At 41.2% G+C, this 19,228-nt stretch overlaps 1 protein-coding gene across 2 annotated transcripts; it reads left to right on the forward strand.

Annotated features, from left to right (window-relative positions):
- Positions 1-2,744: 2,744 nt before the first annotated feature.
- On the forward strand, positions 2,745-18,545 carry cd63 (CD63 molecule). 2 transcript variants are annotated; one of them, XM_041845774.2, is made up of 8 exons: positions 2,745-2,787; positions 4,385-4,470; positions 10,805-10,993; positions 12,762-12,836; positions 12,976-13,074; positions 14,346-14,492; positions 14,614-14,697; positions 18,033-18,545. In XM_041845774.2, exons 2-8 carry the CDS (start codon positions 4,405-4,407, stop codon positions 18,096-18,098), a joined length of 726 nt encoding a protein of 241 aa, XP_041701708.1. In that variant the 5' UTR covers positions 2,745-2,787; positions 4,385-4,404; the 3' UTR covers positions 18,099-18,545. The 2 variants fall into 2 exon arrangements, with proteins under 2 accessions (XP_041701708.1, XP_041701709.1); XM_041845775.2 differs by lacking the exon at positions 2,745-2,787 and adding an exon at positions 3,061-3,161 and having other exon boundaries at positions 4,383-4,470.
- The last annotated feature ends 683 nt before the right edge of the window (positions 18,546-19,228 follow it).

The raw sequence follows: 19,228 nt of genomic DNA on the forward strand, positions 1-19,228 counted from the left end.
GAATGAGGCAGCCCATAAACTGTGTATGTGTGTCTCCACAGTGACAGAACAACAGAAGGAAACACAAACATTTCATACCAGGCATGCTGAACAGAAAACTGCACACCAGATGGAAGCGGTCAACGTAAAATAATCAATAGGTGTTGATTAGGCCTACTCAGTACCTTTGTATTGCATGGCAAGCAACAGCCCTTTTTCTGTGTGCCTAGAAATTAATACTCTGATCTGTGATTAGGCCACACTGCACATCTCACTGAGCAGAGGAAAAGAGCAAAAGTACACATCAACTGAAAAAGCACCAGTCCATGATAGATGGCCAAATAAAACAATATTGCAGGCCTAGTATCCCAGAACACAAATTAAGCTGAATGCATGTTCTCTAAAAGGCATCAGAGGAGAGTGATGTAGTTGTAGATGGGGCATTATGTTTACTTCCAGTTCCAATATCTAACAAGAAAAGTCAGCAAAAAAAAGTCACACTTGTCTCTCCCCCCTTCTAACTATATTGCCACCCTGTGGTTTGTCACTGACACACTATAATCCTAAATGACAGTAACATTATACAGAGTTATATAGGTCAATGTCTACTGGTTCACATTTGAATTGATAAACAAGTATATTTACCAGCATTTAAGATGTTCTCCTCTGTGGTCCAGGATGTTCTGAATCTTGGTAGGAGTATTGCTGCAGCAATCAGCTCAGGCTCTTTCATGAGGTCTCCAAAATGTTTCTGGATCCCTTGCTGCAGGGCGTGAACAAGAGGTGTACACATTTTGCAAGTTGACTCCAACCTCTTCAGCTTGTCCCGCAACTGATAAAGTGTTGGCAGCAGGAGGCCCATATGCACAGATGATTCCCCTTGGAGGATATTAAAGGCCATGGCAACAGGCTTCATCACAGCAGCATACTCGACCAAAAACCCAATTTCAGCTGGATTGAACCTATAAAAGATGTAACGATAAAAAAATTACTTATAGCTATTTCTGGTACAATGTCTTTATTATGCATTGTACATGTTAAATACACAAATAAATAAAAATAAATTAGTTAAATTATTTCATTCAAGTCATCCACAATTGTCACACCACCATGCAAAGAAAACTTAGTTACTTGAGACAAGTGGATTCACCCATTAATCAGCAAGGCTTATTTATTTTTATTATTCTTTAAAAACAAAATATAAATTGTCAACTTACATCTATCTTTAATGCTGTGCAGACATTGCGAATTGCTTGTTCTCCTTGCTCTCGGTGAATGCGCACAATCCTTTCTACAGCGAGGAACAGGGTCGGAGAAACTTCAGCTTGCATTCACGTTCCACTGTTTCATGAGCCATGGTTGACCTGCTGGTTTTATTCCAAAGAGCATGACATTTTGCAAAAGCAGACCGAGACAGCCTCTTGTAGGTTTCGTTTGCAGCTCCTCCTGCAGCAGTGGCATCAACTGTGGATATAAGATTGAGGAGATGGCATGCACACTTTTGGTGCCTTGGAAGTTGGTACTCAAGGCCTGTGTTGTCATCCAGAATAGCAGACACATCTTGATACTCCACCCCTGACTCACTCTGATCTTCTGTTGCATGATCAAGGGTGGAGTCACTCTCCTCTTGTACATTGATGGCTTCCTCCTCACCATATAATCGAAAGGCCTTCAGGAAGTTTGAGCCACTGTCTGTTGTCATCCTGGTCACTTTTTTTTCCCTGATGTGGTACTCAGAATGTATTTCCTCGAATGCAGCAGCAAGGACATCAAACGTGTGCGAGCCTTTGACAGGTCTACAAGCCAATGCAGCGGAGTGCCTCTCCAGTGAGGTGTTGTCTATCCAGTGACAGGTGACACCTAAGTAGCTACGTTGTCTGGCAGACCAGCAGTCTGTTGTGGTAGCAACATAGTTCACAGCACTCAGCTTTTTGATGATTATGCTCTTCTTGTGTTTTGCAGCTTCTTGTATTCTTGTGCATAACGTTTTCCTTGTCATTACTGTATGAGGTTGCAAGGTTTCTATCAAAGTCTTGAAGGATGGCGTCTCAACCACAGAAAATGGTTGGTTGGCCTCACATACACAATTTAGCACCAGCTTGTCAAGCGTTGCTTGTGTTACCCGCCCTGGGGCAGCGAAGGCTGTGATTTTTGCATTTTTCACAAGGTATCACTGGAAGAGGAGGATTTACGCTTTCTGTGGTTCTCTAGTAAGTCTGTGTACTTTGCCAGTTTGTTGGGGTGAACCCTCTGTGGATAAAACAAATCTGTGAGGCTACAGGGAGATCAAGACATTAAAAGAGACTCATTATCACATCAAATTTGGATATATATATATATAGAGAGAGAGAGAGAGAGAAAATGTTTAAAACATATGTAACCTAAAAGACAAAAAAAAAACGAATTTAGGAAACTTACCGCTACATGTTTCCTCAAGTTAGATGTTGAGTTCTTGAATGCTGAAATGTCCGTTTGTTTTGGTAGACACCGCATAATGTAGCTGCTCTTTCGCACTTTTACTAAGGTAAACATGCTTTCAATATGAGGCCAGGGGTGCGGGTGTTCCTCCTCGTCTGTGTCTGCATTGCCGACGGCTAATTCTGACATTTGTGTTGCTACGACTGTAAAGCCAACCCGTACCGCCACTGAGATTGAGTATGGTAACGTGATGAGACTGCACAACTACGTTTGATTGGTGAAACACAGTCACGTGGTAGAGCCTTAGCGGAAGTCTCTCTCTCTCTCTCTGTCAAAATAAAACATTAAAATAAGGCATATGCGGGGGGATAAAGACAATGACGCGTAGAGGTAAAAAGAAAAGTAACGACCTCATTGTAGCCTAATGTAGCGGAGTAAGAGTACAGTTTCTTCTTCACAAATCTACTCAAGTAAAAGTAAAAAGTATAGTGATTTAAAACTACTCCTAGAAGTATAATTTTTTTCAAAAACTTACTCAAGTAAATGTAACGGAGTAAATGTAACTCGTTACTACCCACCTCTGCCTATGTGTTGACTAGACTGTAATTTTCCATGATCACGTTTACGTTTGCTGGATCAGATGTAGAGAGGGAGGGGCTTATAAAACTGAGAATTGCGTCGCTGACTTCACCAACTTGTTTCCAAATTTCAACCATCGCCTCGAATCACTTCGCCGCCTCTACTTATTTTAATTGGAAAAAAAAGGTACATTGTACGCCTATTTAATCCACATATTGATTCGATTGATGTTGTAGTCTATAGTCATTATTAAATTCAAGAAAAAAATAAAGTTTGAGAGATAAAGATGTTGAACTAAGACTGTAGCCTAATATAGTAAACCTTCTGTCTTTACGGTTACTTAGTTTTCAAGAAAAAGTTATGTATTTAGCTACAAAAACTATATAACAAATCAAATTTGGCTACAACAATAGTTACATCGTATCGTCTGCACCGGTGTGTTTTGTTGTGTGGTTGGTTCACTGCTGTGGTGAGCAATGGATGTCGCAGTCTTGATGACTAAAACACTTTTCAGTCAAAATGCTTAACTGCTATAATGCTTCTCACGTAGTAATTATTCCAATATCAAATGTTTTTTCTCATGATCTTTTGTTGTTTTGTGTCCATTTGTCATTTCAATTATAGCAGGTCTACATAGCCAATTAAGATTAGTAGGAGATGTGAATTGAAATAATCTTAATCTGAAACAGGAAGGCACCAAAAAAGTATACTTTTGATGAACCTATGTCACCCAATATAATAATAAGAACCAACATCATTGTTATGAACCATAGCCTACATTACAGTAAATTCTGGATAGTAATCAAGCACAAATGGGATTTTTCATGTTGCCTAGACTCTGTGGTCATAGTAGTCATAATAGCCTAATGAAATCCAATGAGATTACATTTACCCCAGATCTAAACGCATATACACTTGTGCAAACTAAACTCTTGAAACAAATGTCGTTTAATGTTAATCTGCTGTTTAAACATTTGTGAAAAAAGCCTTTCACTGACAGCAAGCCTGTGATTCTCAACTGTTGATAGGACATCACGTCCTTATGAATTTATGAGTAATATTTTACTAGGCACAGTTTGTTCCTATATGTGTTGATTCATTTTTGCCTCCAGTCTCAATTAAAAGGTCCCCCAACACATCAACTGATTCCTTTTATTTATTTAAATTTTTTACATCAACTGATTACTGGCCTACCTGTCAGTGTCAATATTGGCCTTTCATTCGTGCATATTCTCAGCATACCATGCCAGTTTTCTGTCACCATTGACGCAATAAAAGATGAGCTAAACACACTAGGCCTAGACAATGAAGCAACAAGCGATATCCTGAAACTAGCCAACTCTTTGTAATACAAAATAATAGTTATTTACTGTCTAGTTAAAATTAATTTTTCTTTGTGTTGATCCAGGGACTTGATCCGAACTAACCATGGGTGTCGAGGGGGGAATGAAATGTGTGAAGTACCTACTCTTCTTTTTTAACTTCATCTTCTGGGTGAGTAATGCAGGTGGAGGTTTGGAAACCCGACTGGCTAGGATGTGCTGCTTCTGTCCTGTGAGGTCTGTGAAGTGTCAACTTGTGGCTCTAATACAGCTCAGCGTCTAGATTGATTGTGAAATGCCTCTGACACTTAGTTAACCCATCTCATGATTAATTCAGAGAGTTCACAGTTACTCTAACTGCTACAGGGAAATTCCATGGTAATGGATTACGCTGAGACTCAGATTTTTCACTGTAAAATGTATACCAAACAAAAGCCATGAATTTAAAGTTTAACAAACCATACAACTCCATGCACATGGACTACTTTTAATAATTTCCACTGAACATTTTACAAAAACACATTTACAGGAAGAACTGTGCAGGTACAAAGATTTGGTAACAGAATAAAACTGATGGAGATTTTACTGTAATTCTGTTATGAAACTTTTACAGTAAATTTACATTTTGTATTTATTTACTGTGTAAATTGTTCAAAGTAGTCATTGTGCATAGTGGTATGGTTTGTTAAATCAATGTTTTTTGTTTGGCATACATTTTAAATTGAAAAATCTTAGTCCCAGCGTAATTCCGTTACAGTGGAATTGCCCTGCAGATCTACTGTAGCGTATTAGTTTGGTCCATGTGATATGTTTAAGACAAGTCAATTATTTAAACTCCTACTTAAAACGGAACATCTACGAACCCAGTATTCGGGGAAAGAGCATTTGTTCATCATGACTCTTTATGGCTGTAAAAGTTACACACACCTCCTCCGCAACTGTCAGTTGTGATGTAGATAGCTACAAAGTAAATGTTTATGTTGGTTGTGGGACAGAGAGCAGAGCAAGGTTTCACTTTCCATTAGTTTACCTCCGTTTCCTAGTCTCTTAATGTTTGGCATTAAACTGATATTTGTTATTTTTAGTTACGTGACCCAGCTTATAAGTAGTCTGTAACTGTTTGTGTATTTATTGAATCTATACTGAACAATATATACATGTAAAGTGTTGGTCCCATGTTTCATGAGCTGAAATAAAATATCCCAGAAATGTTCCATACGCACAAAAAGCTTATTTCTCTAATTTTCTGCACAAATTTGTTTACATCCCTGTTAGTGAGCATTTCTCCATTGTCAAGGTATTCCAGCCACCTGACAGGTGTGGCATATCAAGAAGATGATTAAACACCATGATCATTACACAGGTACACCTTGTGCTGGGGACAATAAAAGGCCACTAAAATGTGCAGTTTTGTTACACAACACAATGACACAGATGTCAATTGGCATGCTGACTGCAGGAATGTTGTCCGAAGCTGTTGCCAGAGAATTGAATATGTTCCTTTCTCTACCATAAGCCACCTCCAACGTCGTTTTAGAGAATTTGGCAGTACGTCCAACCGGCCTCACAACCACAGACCACGTGTAACTACACCAGCCCAGGACCTCCACATCTGTCTTCTTCACCTGCGGTGGATAGCTGATGAAACTGTGGGTTTGCACAACTGAAGAATTTCTGCACAAACTGTCAGAAACCGTCTCAGGAAAGCTCATCTGTGTGCTCATCATCCTCACCAGGGTCTTGATCTGACTTCAGTTTGGCGTCGTAACCGACTTCAATGGGCAAATGTTCACCTTCTATGGCCACTGGCACGCTGGAGAAGTGTGCTCTTCACGGATTAATCCCGGTTTCAACTGTACCGGGCAGGTGGCAGACAGCGTGTATGGCATCGTGTGGGCGAATAGTTTACGGATGTCAACGTTGTGAACAGATTGCCCCATGGTGGGGTTATGGTATGGGCATGCATAAACTACGGACAATGTACACAATTGCAAAATTTGAATGCACAGAGATAACGTGACGAGAGATACCGTGCCATTCATCCGTCGTCATCACCTCATGCTTCGGCATGATAATGCACGGCAACATGTCACAAGGATCTGTACACAATTCCTGGAAGCTGAAAATGTATCAGTTCTTCCATGGCCTGCATACTCACCAGATATGTCACCTATTGAGCATGTTTGGGATGCTCTGGATTGACGTGTACTACAGCATGTTTCAGTTCCCACCAATATCCAGCAACTTCGCACAGCCATTGAAGAGAAGTGGGACAACATTCCACAGGCCACAATCAACAGCCTGATCAACTCTATGCGAAGGAGATGTCTGGTGCTGCATGAGGAAATTGGTGGTCGCACCAGATACTGACTGGTTTTCTGATCCACACCCATACATTTACATTTACATTTAAGTCATTTAGCAGACACTCTTATTTTTCAAACGGTATCTGTGACCAACAGATGCATATCTGTATTCCCAGTCATGTGAAATCCATGGATTAGGGCCTAATTAATTTATTTCAGTTGACTGATTTTCTTATATGAACTGTAACTCTTTGAAATTGTTGTTTATTTTTGTTCAGTGTATTTCTTTCCAACGCCCCATGACTATGTCAGCTTGTAATCCTCCTGTTGTAAAGCCACTGCGCAAGAGTCTGTCAGCTGACCCAGGACACACACACACACACACTTCTGCGCTTTACATGTATTTCCTTCCTTGCTGCAGTTTATTGCCCACTCACTGTGTCTGTATTACAGGCTTACTGAAATGTGTCCAACAGTACATACAGAACACATTATCAGTGACAAAACAGAGAGAGAACAAATATGAAACTATTCAAGTGACAAGACTTTCGCTGTAACATCTGACTAACCTTTTAACTCTTGGGAGCATAGAACAGATTATTAGTGATTTACTTCACTGGACGGAAAGGGTCTATCAGGGGATATCAGGGGCGGCAGGTAGCTTAGTGGTTAAGAGCGTTGTGCCAGTAACCGAAAGGTCGCTGGTTCTAATCCCCGAGCCAACAAGGTGAAAAATCTGTCGATGTGCCCTTGAGCAAGGCACTTAACCCTAATTGCTCCTGTAAGTCACTGTGGATAAATCTTTATCTATTTATTTCTGGATATCTGACATTTTATTAGATATAAGGAGTAGACATGCTCCAGATACGCATGTCCTTAATTTCATATACGGAGCTAGGATATTCTCCGTAATGGGACAGTTTCTACATCTATCCAATCCAGACCTCAAATCTCACTGCTACAGTACGAGTCCAGGGAGAAATCTGGGGTGAATATGTTTAAGACACACACCTGATGCGCATGCACCCGCTTACATACAGTGCATTCGGAAAGTATTCAGGCTTAGATATGTCAGCATGTTGACACATACCGTTTCCGGAGTTAGAATATTCTACAAATACAGTGCATTTGGAAAGTATTCAGACCCCTTAACATTTTCCACATTTTGTTACATTACAGCCTTATTCTAAAATGGATTCAATCTTTTTTTTCTTCATCAATCTACACCCAATACACCATAATGACAAAGCAAAAACAGTTTGTTAGAAATGTTAGCGAATTTATAAAAAAATTAACTTAGCACATTTTAAATAAGTATTCAGACCCTTTACTCTTCTTGGGTATGACGCTACAAGCTTGGTTTCTCCCATTCTTCTCTGCAGATCCTCTCAAGCTCTGTTAGGTTGGATGGGGAGTGTCGCTGCACAGCGATTTTCAGGTCTTCTCCAGAGATGTTCGATTGGGTTCAAGTCCGGGCTCTGGATGGGCCACTCAAGGACATTCAGAGACTTGTCCCGAAGCCACTCCTGCGTTGTCTTGGCTGTGTGCTTAGGGTCGTTGTCCTGTTGGAAGGTGAACCTTTGCCCCAGTCTGAGGTCCTGAGCGCTCTGGAGCAGGTTTTCATCAAGGATCTTTCTGTACTTAGCTCAGTTCATCTTTCCCTCGATCCTGACTAGTCTCCCTGCCGCTGAAAAACATCCCCACAACATGATACTGCCTCCACCATGCTTTACCGTAGGGATGGTGCCGGGTTTCCTCCAGACGTGACGCTTGGCATTCAGGCCAAAGAGTTCAATCTTGGTTTCATCAGACCAGATACTCTTGTTTCTCATGGTCTGAGAGTCCTTTAGGTGCCTTTTGGCAAACTCCAAGTGGGCAGTCGTGCCTTTTACTGAGGAGTGGCTTCCATCTGGCCACTCTACCATAAAGGCCTGATTTGGTGGAGTGCTGCAGAGAGGGTTGTCCTTCTGGAAGGTTCTCCCATCTCCACAGATAAACTATGGAGCTCTGTCAGAGTGACCATCTGGTTCTTGGTCACCTCCCTGACCAAGGTCCTTCTCCCCCGATTGCTCAGTTTGGCCAGGCGGCCAGCTCTAGGAAGAGTCTTGGTGGTTCCAAACTTCTTCCATTTAAGAATGATAGAGGCCACTGTGTTCTTGGGGACCTTCAATGCTGCAGAATTATTTTGGTAGCCTTCCCCAGATCTGTGCCACGACACAATCCTGTTTCGAAGCTCTACGGACAATTCCTTCGACCTCATGGCTTGGTTTTTGCTCTGACATGCACTTTCAACTGTGGAACCTTATATAGACAGGCATGTGTGCCCTTCCAAATCATATCCAATCAATTGAATTTACCACAGGTGGACTCCAATCAAGTTGTAGAAACATCTCAAGGATGATCAATGGAAACAGGATGCACCTGAGCTCAATTGACCTCAATTCACCTGAGTAATTGTCCTTATTTTCAGCATATCAAAAAGCATATCAAGATCCGGATATGGACCTCAGCCAAGAGAAGCATATCTGGAATCAATATAGCTTAATATATTGATTGTGCTGAGAAAACAGATATGCGATGTATTTGTCAACATGAAGAGAGAAAATAGGATGTTGCATATCTCAGGATATTGAATGAGTCCATATCCGGCCATAGGAATTGTCCATGTGTGATATTCGGAGTAATCCCAATATCATATATGTGTAAAAGAGAAAGGTGGGGAGGAGGAGAGAGAATCGGTGTGAAAGTGTAATCTGAGTCTTGTGACCATTTCAGTGTTATGACAATATCATGTGACTTGTTCACTGATACAAAGCGTTCATGTGAAAAGTTAAGATCTCTGGACTAATCCCTCGCTGTGTAGATTTTTGGACTAATTCTTGGTCTTCTTGGTCTTCATCTTGGACTAAATCTTGGTCTTCTTCTTGGACTAATTATTGGTCTTCTTCTTGGACTAATTATTGGTCTTCTTCTTGGTCTTCTCTCTTTTCTTCTTCTCTTTTCTTTGTGAGAGAGAGCTCTGTCGCACGCTGGGTATGTACATAGTCAATGGTAGGCTTCGAGGGGACTCCTACGGTAGGTACACCTATAGCTCATCTCTTGGCAGTAGTACTGTAGACTACTTTATCACTGACCTCAACCTAGAGTCTTTCAGAGCGTTCAGTCAGCCCACTGACACCCATATCAGATCATAGTCTACTTGAGCAGAGCAATACTCAATCATGAGGCATCAAAACCAAAGGAACTGAATAATATTAAGAAATGCTATAGATGGAAGGAAATTACTGTGGAAACCTACCAAAAAACAATTAGGCAACAACAAATTCAATCCCTTTTTTAGACAACTTTCTGGACAAAATATTTCACTGTAATAGTGACGGTGTAAACTTGGCAGTAGAAAACCTAAACAGTATATTATTTTGACATATTCTCCTATGAAATATTTGATCTCAAATCCAAAATTCTGGAGATTAGAGCCACATTTATTACTTTTTTCATCACTGTGTCTCCATGTAGTTCAAGGTATTGCTGTAATAGGTCCAGCATCTGTCAACCAATGCATACAAAGGTGTGTTTGTGACCCTCCTGTTTACTCAACTTAAGCAGGTTGTGTTTGTGGTTATTTAAATGACGAGGGCTGGACACTATTGGCAAATAACTATGATACTATCTCTTTAAAGTAAAGAAAAAATGCTGCGAATGTGACTACTTTTTAAAGATATCTCGAAGGATTTTTGCGCGTGTGTCCTTGATCCATATTAGTTAATTTGAATGCTCATTTAGGACCCAGTAACCTGACTGGTTCCAGCATACCTGAGTGACAAGGGGTTACTAGAAATGGCTCCAGGTCTGAATGCTATCTAACTCATTACAGGACCTGAAGCATCTTTTGATTGAGACGGGGTTAAGCCAGGATCTGATGAGTCTTTAGTACTTTCTTGTCATTTTAAAAGTATGGCCTCTTACAATAACAAATGTATAATTATGTTGTACAGATTATGAAATAGTCTAAACCAAAGCATGTGAAGACAAAGTAAGATCCTGTTCACATGACTTATTTAAAAACGTTTGAATATCTGTTGCGTTGTACAATGCTTGTAGAAGCCTGTGCGTGAATGGGGTCTAAGATGTAAATGTATATTTCTGTGACTTCTAATCATGAACTCTCTCCTCCATCTCTCCATTTCTTTATCTCTCTAGCTGTGTGGTCTGGCTCTGATAGTTCTGGGAGTCTTGGTTCAGGTGGCTCTTCACAGCACTGTAGTGATCAATAATGTCTCAGCCTCGTCAGCCCCCATTGTCCTCATCGTGGTGGGGGTCATCATCTTCTTCATCGCCTTCTTCGGCTGCTGTGGAGCCTGGAAGGAGAGCTACTGCATGGTCTCCATGGTATGTTCACGTATGACATGACACACGACATGATATAACCTCTATGCAGGAGAGCTGCTGCATAGTGGTCACCGTGGTATTCCAAACAAAATGTGTTGTATACACATTTGATGTTGGGTCCACATAGGGCTGTGGCGGTCATGAAATTTTTTCAGCTGGTGATTGTCAAGCAAATAAATGCTGGTCTCACAGTAATTGACTGTTAATTAACATAAACACATTTAGCATCTCCTGGCTTCCACACATAGCCTACAAGCCACTGATGCAGATCTTTGGAACATCAACATTTAAAAAAGTCTAATAAATCCATTTAATATAGCCTACACCATCACAATAAATCCATTGTTTATTTTAGACAGGTCTAAAGAAACATGATATGAAGAAAATGTAGAAGAACTGAATAGCATACTCTGAGTTGTCCTTATGTTAGGCCCTGATCTGGCTATGCCAAATGGCTCTGGACTACACTAGTTCATTTAGCAGACAAGATTTGCTTAGAATTCCGTTGCATTCTGTGGCAATGCGAGCTGTGGCAAGAAGGTTTGCTGTGTCTGTCAGCGTAGTGTCCAGAGCATGGAGGCGCTACCAGGAGACAGGCCAGTACATCAGGAGACGTGGAGGAGGCCGTAGGAGGGCAACAACCCAGCAGCAGGACTGCTACCTCCACCTTTGTGCAAGGAGGAGCAGGAGGAGCACTGCCAGAGCCCTGCAAAATGACCTCCAGCAGGCCACAAATGTGCATGTGTCTGCTCAAACGGTCAGAAACAGACTCCATGAGGGTGGTATGAGGGCCCGACGTCCACAGGTGGGGGTTGTGCTTACAGCCCAACACCGTGCAGGACGTTTGGCATTTGCCAGAGAACACCAAGATTGGCAAATTCGCCACTGGCGCCCTGTGCTCTTCACAGATGAAAGCAGGTTCACACTAAGCACGTGACAGACGTGACAGAGTCTGGAGACGCAGTGGAGAACGTTCTGCTGCCTGCAACATCCTCCAGCATGACCGGTTTGGCGGTGGGTCAGTCATGGTGTGGGGTGGCATTTCTTTGGGGGACCGCACAGCCCTCCATGTGCTCGCCAGAGGTAGCCTGACTGCCATTAGGTACCGAGATGAGATCCTCAGACCCCTTGTGAGACCATATGCTGGTGCAGTTGGCCCTGGGTTCCTCCTAATGCAAGACAATGCTAGACCTCATATGGCTGGAGTGTGTCAGCAGTTCCTGCAAGAGGAAGGCATTGATGCTATGGACTGGCCCGCCCGTTCCCCAGACCTGAATCCAATTGAGCACATCTGGGACATCATGTCTCGCTCCATCCACCAACGCCACGTTGCACCACAGACTGTCCAGGAGTTGGCGGATGCTTTAGTCCAGGTCTGGGAGTTGATCCCTCAGGAGACCATCCGCCACCTCATCAGGAGCATGCCCAGGCGTTGTAGGGAGGTCATACAGGCACGTGGAGGCCACACACACTACTGAGCCTCATTTTGACTTGTTTTAAGGACATTACATCAAAGTTGGATCAGCCTGTAGTGTGGTTTTCCACTTTAAATTTGAGGGTGACTCCAAATCCAGACCTCCATGGGTTGATACATTTGATTTCCATTGATAATTTTTGTGTGATTTTGTTGTCAGCACATTCAACTATGTAAAGGAAAAAAGTATTTAATAAGATTATTTCATTCATTCAGATCTAGGATGTGTTATTTTAGTGTTCCCTTTATTTTTTTGAGCAGTGTATATTCTTCATCGTAATATTTTCTCCCAAGTTCTCTATCCTTCTGGGTCTGATCATTATCACTGAGATTGGTGCAGCCATCGCTGGATACGTCTTCAGAGGCAACGTGAGTATACTCATATCAGGCAGCTTTTTTACAAGTCTACCTATCTATACAGTAACGTATGTACAGTCTTCACTCTGTCTACACCTATCAACATCATTTTTTGTAATTCCACAAGTTAACCATGTTTTTCTTTATTTAGCTGACAGTCATTGTCCATGAGAGTCTCAATGACATGGTCACCAAATACAGCAACGGCACCGACGAATTCAAGAAGGCCCTGGATAAACTGCAGATTGATGTTGGTATCAACCATTAAGTATTGGTAGATGATAGATCTATATGCTTTGGGACAAAATAAACAATTGACATACACTAGCTAGGTTTCCATCCAATTGGCAAACAGATTTTCATGCGAATATTCTAAAATCTGCATAAAAAGAATGTATGCATTTTTCCACCAGAGATGTGTTTCCATCAAATTGACTTGTTGCAGGTAAAAGGTTGTGCGTGATGACATAGTGCACATAAAAATACATTTTGCAGTTAAATTCCCATGTACCAAAAAAAAAAAAAAGGTAAGCTAAATGGGTTTCCATCGCATTTTCAACTCTACTGATGTTTTTTTGACAAAACATTTTTTGTGCCCACTCTGGTATTGGCACATGCGCTCTAGCCAACACCTCACAGATACAGTGCGGGTATAGCCTACATGACGAGATTATTATGAACAAAATAGTGTTTTTATTTGTCAAACGGCAGCCAAGCATCGATGATCATGTTACCAGAATAAGACCCTCGATATTTATTGGAAAGGAGCATCAAGCTCATCAACTTGCACTTTCACCACCCTGTGAAGTTCATAACTTATTTAATCTGTAGCCTAATAAACTGCATGCTTTCCCGATGAGTCGTAGTTGGAGGACCACACATGTCATCGCGTGACTTCAAGTTTACTTTCGAATTTATGGTTATTATATCAATATTTGCGCATAAAAGCATTTCCACTGACATTTCTTGCTAATTAATTTTACCAACACAAAAAGATCACACCTTGTCTAGCATATTTTGTTTTGGCGACATTTATAAAGTTTACCGACAAATGTTCTGTTTCCATCAGGCCTGCCATAAAAAATGTTTATCCGACATGTACTTTACTCGCATAAAAAAGTTGGATGGAAAACTGGTTACTGATACTTTTGTGACACCACCTTCAGGGGAGGTCCGACATACCACTTATTGGATCTGCAAATGTAGACATTTTACTGCATTCGATCCTACATCTTTCATTTGTTGTAATGTGAAAAGTTTGCATTCTGTATATGTCTTACTTAATTTGCTTAATTTGGCACCTCATGTAACATGACTCTATCTTGTTAGTGTGTAAGTCTTCTATGCCAGATGTTTCTTGTCTTTGTCTTCTTCTGTTGACATTATTAAGAAATATCCTGGCCTGCTTCCGGTCTGTTGTTTCCCCCGTCTAACTTACTAACCTTACTACGTCTCTTCCTTTATCTGGCTTTACCTGTCTACCTGTCATGTTCAAACTCATTCTTGCTGTTCTTCATCCAGCTGAAATGCTGTGGCGTGAGCAACGCCACTGATTGGAGAGGCAACTTTGGGTCTGAGAACAACTCTGTGCCAGACTCCTGCTGTGTCAATGTCATCGCTGGCTGTGGTCAGGGGGCCATGGAGGATTCAAGCAAGGTGCACCAGACGGTAAGGTCCAACCCAGTGGTTGATTTGTTTTTGTGTGAAAAAATACCAATTAATCCAAGCAAAAATACTTCCAGAAAAGTGTATGGGTCGGGAATGACATTTCTCTCTGATTGCTATCTAGGGGTGTCAGACTGTTGTGGAGGAGCTGTTGAAGAAGAACATCATGTGGGTCATTGTAGCGGCACTGGTGATCGCTTTCGTGCAGGTAGGAGCAAGCAAACACACAGTCAACCATATACATTTGCACACACAAATCCTGGGCTTGGAAGACCGGCTGATTGTAGATGTTAGTTCAACACACACATATACAGTACCAGTCAAAGGTTTGGACACACCTACTCATTCAAGGGTTTTTCTTTATTTTTAATATTTTCTACATTGTAGAATAATAGTGAAGACATCAGAACTATGAAATAACAAATATGGAATCATGTAGTAACCAAAAAAAGTGTTAAACAAATCAAAATAGATTTTAGATTCTTCAAAGTAGCCACACTTTGCCTTGATGACAGCTTTGCACGCTCTTGGCATTCTCTCAACTAGCTTCATGAGGAATGCTTTTCTAACGGTCTTGAAGGAGTTCCCACATATGCTGAGCACTTGTTGGCTGCTTTTCCTTCACTCTGCGGTCCAACTCATCCCAAACCATCTCAATTGGGTTGAGGTCGGGTGATTGTGGAGGCCAGGTCATCTGATGCAGCACTCCATCCCTCTCCTTCTTGGTCAAATAGCCCTTACACAGCCTGGAGGTGTGTTTTGGGTCATTGTCCTGTTGAAAAACAACTGATAGTCCCACTAAGCGCAAACCAGATGGGATGGCATATAGCTGCAGAATGCTGTGGTAGCCATGCTGGTTAAGTGTGCCTTGAATTCTAAATAAATCACTGACAGTGTCACCAGCAAAGCACCATCGCACCACCTCCTCCATGCTTCACGGTGGGAACCACACATGCGGAGATAGTCCATTCACCTACTCTGCGTCTCAGAAAAACACGACGGTTGGAACCAAAAATCTCACATTTGGACTCATCAGACCAAAGGACAGATTTCCACCGGTCTAATGTCCATTGCTCATGTTTCTTGGTCCAAGCAAGTCTCTTCTTATTATTGGTGTCCTTTAGTAGTGGTTTCCTTGCAGCAATTCGACCATGAAGGCCTGATTCATGCAGCCTCCTCTGAACAGTTGATGTTGAGATGTGTATGTTACTTGAACTCTGTGAAGCATTTATTTGGGCAGCAATCTGAGGTGCAGTTAATTCTAATGAACTTATCCTCTGCAGCAGAGGTAACTCTGGGTCTTCCTTTCCTGTGGCGGTCCTCATGAGAGCCAGTTTCATCATAGCGCTTGATGGTTTTTGCGACTGCACTTGAAGAAACTTGAAAAGTTCTTGAAATGTTGACTGACCTTTGTCTTAAAGTAATGATGGACTGTTGTTTCTCTTTGCTTATTTGAGCTGTTCTTGCCATAATATGGACTTGGTCTTTTACCAAATAGGGCTATCTTCTGTATACCACCCCTACCTTGTTACAACACAACTGATTGGCTCAAACGCATTAAGAAGGAAATCAATTCCACAAATTAACTTTTAACAAGGCACACTTGTTAATTGAAATGCATTCCAGGTGACTACCTCATGAAGCTGGTTGAGAGAATGCCAACAGTGTGCAAAGCTGTTATCAAGGCAAAGGGTGGCTACTTTGAAGAATCTAAAATATATTTTGATTTGTTTAACACTTTTTTGGTTACTACATGATTCCATATGTGTTATTTCATAGTTTTGATGTCTTCACTATTATTCTACAATGTTGAAAATAGTAAAAAAAAAAAAATTTGAATGAGTAGGTGTGTCCAAACTTTTGACTGGTACTGTGTGTGTGTGTGTGTGTATATATACAGTTGAAGTCGGAAGTTTACATACACTTAGGTTGGAGTCATTAAAACACATTTCTTGTTAACAAACTATAGTGTTGGCAAGTCGGTTAGGACATCTACTTTGTGCATGACACAAGTAATTTTTCCAACAATTGTTTACAGACAGATTATTTCACTTATAATTCACTGTATCACAATTCCAGTGGGTCAGAAGTTTACATACACTAAGTTGACTGTGCCTTTAAACAGCTTGGAAAATTCCAGAAAATTATGTCATGGCTTTAGAAGCTTCTGATTAGGCTAATTGACATAATTTGAGTCAATTGGAGGTGTACCTGTGGATGTATTTCAAGGCCTACCTTCAAACTCAGTGCCTCTTTGCTTGAAATCAAAAGAAATCAGCCAAGACCTTGTAGACCTCCACAAGTCTGGTTCATCCTTGGGAGCAATTTCCAAATGCCTGAAGGTACCACGTTCATCTGTACAAACAATAGTACGCAAGTATAAACACCATGGGACCATGCAGCCGTCATACCGCTCAGGAAGGAGACGCGTTCTGTCTCCTAGAGATGAACGTACTTTAGTGAGAAAAGTGCAAATCAATCCTAGAACAACAGCAAAGGACCTTGTGAAGATGCTGGAGGAGACGGGTACAAAAGTATCTAAATCCACAGTAAAACGAGTCCTATATCGACATAACCTGAAAGGCCGCTCAGCAAGGAAGCAGCCACTGCTCCAAAACCGCCATAAAAAAGCCAGACTACGGTTTGCAACTGCACATGGGGACAAAGATTGTACTTTTTTGAGAAATGCCCTCTGGTCTGATGAAACAAAAATAGAACTGTTTGGCCATAATGACCATCGTTATGTTTGGAGGAAAAAGGTGGTTGCTTGCAAGCCGAAGAACACCATCCCAACCGTGAACATGGGGGTGGCAGCATCATGCTGTGGGGGTGCTTTGCTGCAGGAGGGACTGGTGCACTTCACAAAATAGATGGCATCATGAGGATGGAAAAGTATGTGGATATATTGAAGCAACATCTCAAGACATCAGTCAGGAAGTTAAAGCTGGGTCTTCCAAATGGACAATGACCCCAAGCATACTTCCAAAGTTGTGGCAAAATGGCTTAAGGACAACAAAGTCAAGGTATTGGAGTGGCCATCACAAAGCCCTGACCTAAATCCTATAGAAAATGTGTGGGCAGAACTGAAAAGGCGTGTGTGAGCAAGGAGGCCTACAAACTTGACTCTGTTAACACCAGCTCTGTCAGGAGGAATGGGCCAAAATTCACCCAACTTATTGTGGGAAGCTTATGGAAGGCTACCCGAAACGTTTGACCCCAAGTTAAACAATTTAAAGGCAATGCTACCAAATACTAATTGAGTGTATGTAAACTTCTGACCCGCTGGGAATGTGATGAAATAAATAAAAGCTGAAATAAATCATTCTCTCTACAATTATTCTGACATTTCACATTCTTAAAAGAAAGTGGTGATCCTAACTGACCTAAAACAGGGATTTTTTACAAGGATTAAATGTCAGGAATTGTGAAAAACAGAGTTTAAATGTATTTGGCTAAGGTGTATGTAAACTTCCGACTTCAACTGTAATATCTCACACACACATTTGCATGTTTTCTAACTGTGTTTTTGTGTGTGTGTTTCAGATCATGGGCATCATATTCGCCTGCATGTTGATGAGGGGCATTCGCAGTGGCTATGAAGTCATGTGATTATTCTTCCAATAACGGGTGGGGAGTGGCTGACAGTCAGTCAAATTATCAAATCAAATTTGATTGGTCACATACACATTTATTTTGCCGACGTTATTGCGGGTGTAGGGAAATGCTTGTTCAAACATTTGTGATTGAGAGTAACATTTATTTACACATTTCTTATTTTCGATGTAAACACATAAAACAGGTGCCTTTGTATTAAGGCCAAAATGTCACCTGCCAAGAATATCAATGTTTTGTTATTTTTTAGATAATTATTTGTAATTTAATAGAGCAGCATTCTCAAATTGGAGTTTGCACTTGTTTTTGTTGTCTCGTGTTTTGAAAGTGAAATGTTCTTTTAACTTTAATCTTATGAACATTTTCTACTCTAAAATGTATGTTTTTCTTCCTGGTTCCCCAATTTCTAAGGATTTTTATTAAAGATTTCAGTTGATACCTTTTCACCTTTGTTGATTGACTCTGATGCTCTCTAGTGTGTCCAAGTGGAACATTTGCTGTGGCTCCTCACTGAGTGGAACACCTGACTGAATCTACACTGAACAAAAATAGAAACGCAACATGTGAAGTGTTTGTCCCATGTTTCATGAGCTGAAATCAAAGATCCCAGAAATGTTCAATACGCACCATTTCTCTCATTTTGTGCACAAATTTGTTTACATCCCTGTTAGTGAGCATTTCTCCTTTGCCAAGATAATCCATCCACTTGACAGGTGTGGCATATCAAGAAGCTGATTAAACAGCATGATCATTACACAGGTGCACCTTGTGCTGGGGACAATAAAAGGCCACTAAAATGTGCAGTTTTGTCACACAACACATTGCCACAGATGTCTCAAATTTTGAGGGAGTGTGCAATTGGCATGCTGACTGCAGGACTGTCCACCAGAGCTGTTGCCAGTGAATTGAATGTTCATTTCTCCACCATAAGCCACCTCCGTCGTTTTAGAGATTGGCAGTACGTCCAACCAACTTCACAACCACAGACGTGTAACCACGCCAAACTGTAAGAAACCGTCTCGGGAAGCTAATCTGCGTGCTTGTCGTCCTTAACAGGGTCTTGACCTGACTGCAGTTCAGCGTCGTAACCGACTTCAGTGGGCAAATGCTGACCTTCGATGGCCACT

The sequence above is a fragment of the Coregonus clupeaformis genome, chromosome 24 (genome assembly GCF_020615455.1).
Source record: "Coregonus clupeaformis isolate EN_2021a chromosome 24, ASM2061545v1, whole genome shotgun sequence".
In the NCBI taxonomy this organism is placed as follows: Eukaryota; Metazoa; Chordata; class Actinopteri; order Salmoniformes; family Salmonidae; genus Coregonus; species Coregonus clupeaformis.

Excerpts from the sequence above, each read along its gene's own strand:
- cd63 (XM_041845774.2), top strand. The coding sequence starts at position 4,405 with ATGGGTGTCGAGGGGGGAATGAAATGTGTGAAGTACCTACTCTTCTTT. Across the intron at positions 13,075-14,345 it reads TGGATAAACTGCAGATTGAT|CTGAAATGCTGTGGCGTGAG; the intron begins GTTGGTATCAAC and ends TTCTTCATCCAG. Across the intron at positions 14,493-14,613 it reads CAAGCAAGGTGCACCAGACG|GGGTGTCAGACTGTTGTGGA; the intron begins GTAAGGTCCAAC and ends ATTGCTATCTAG.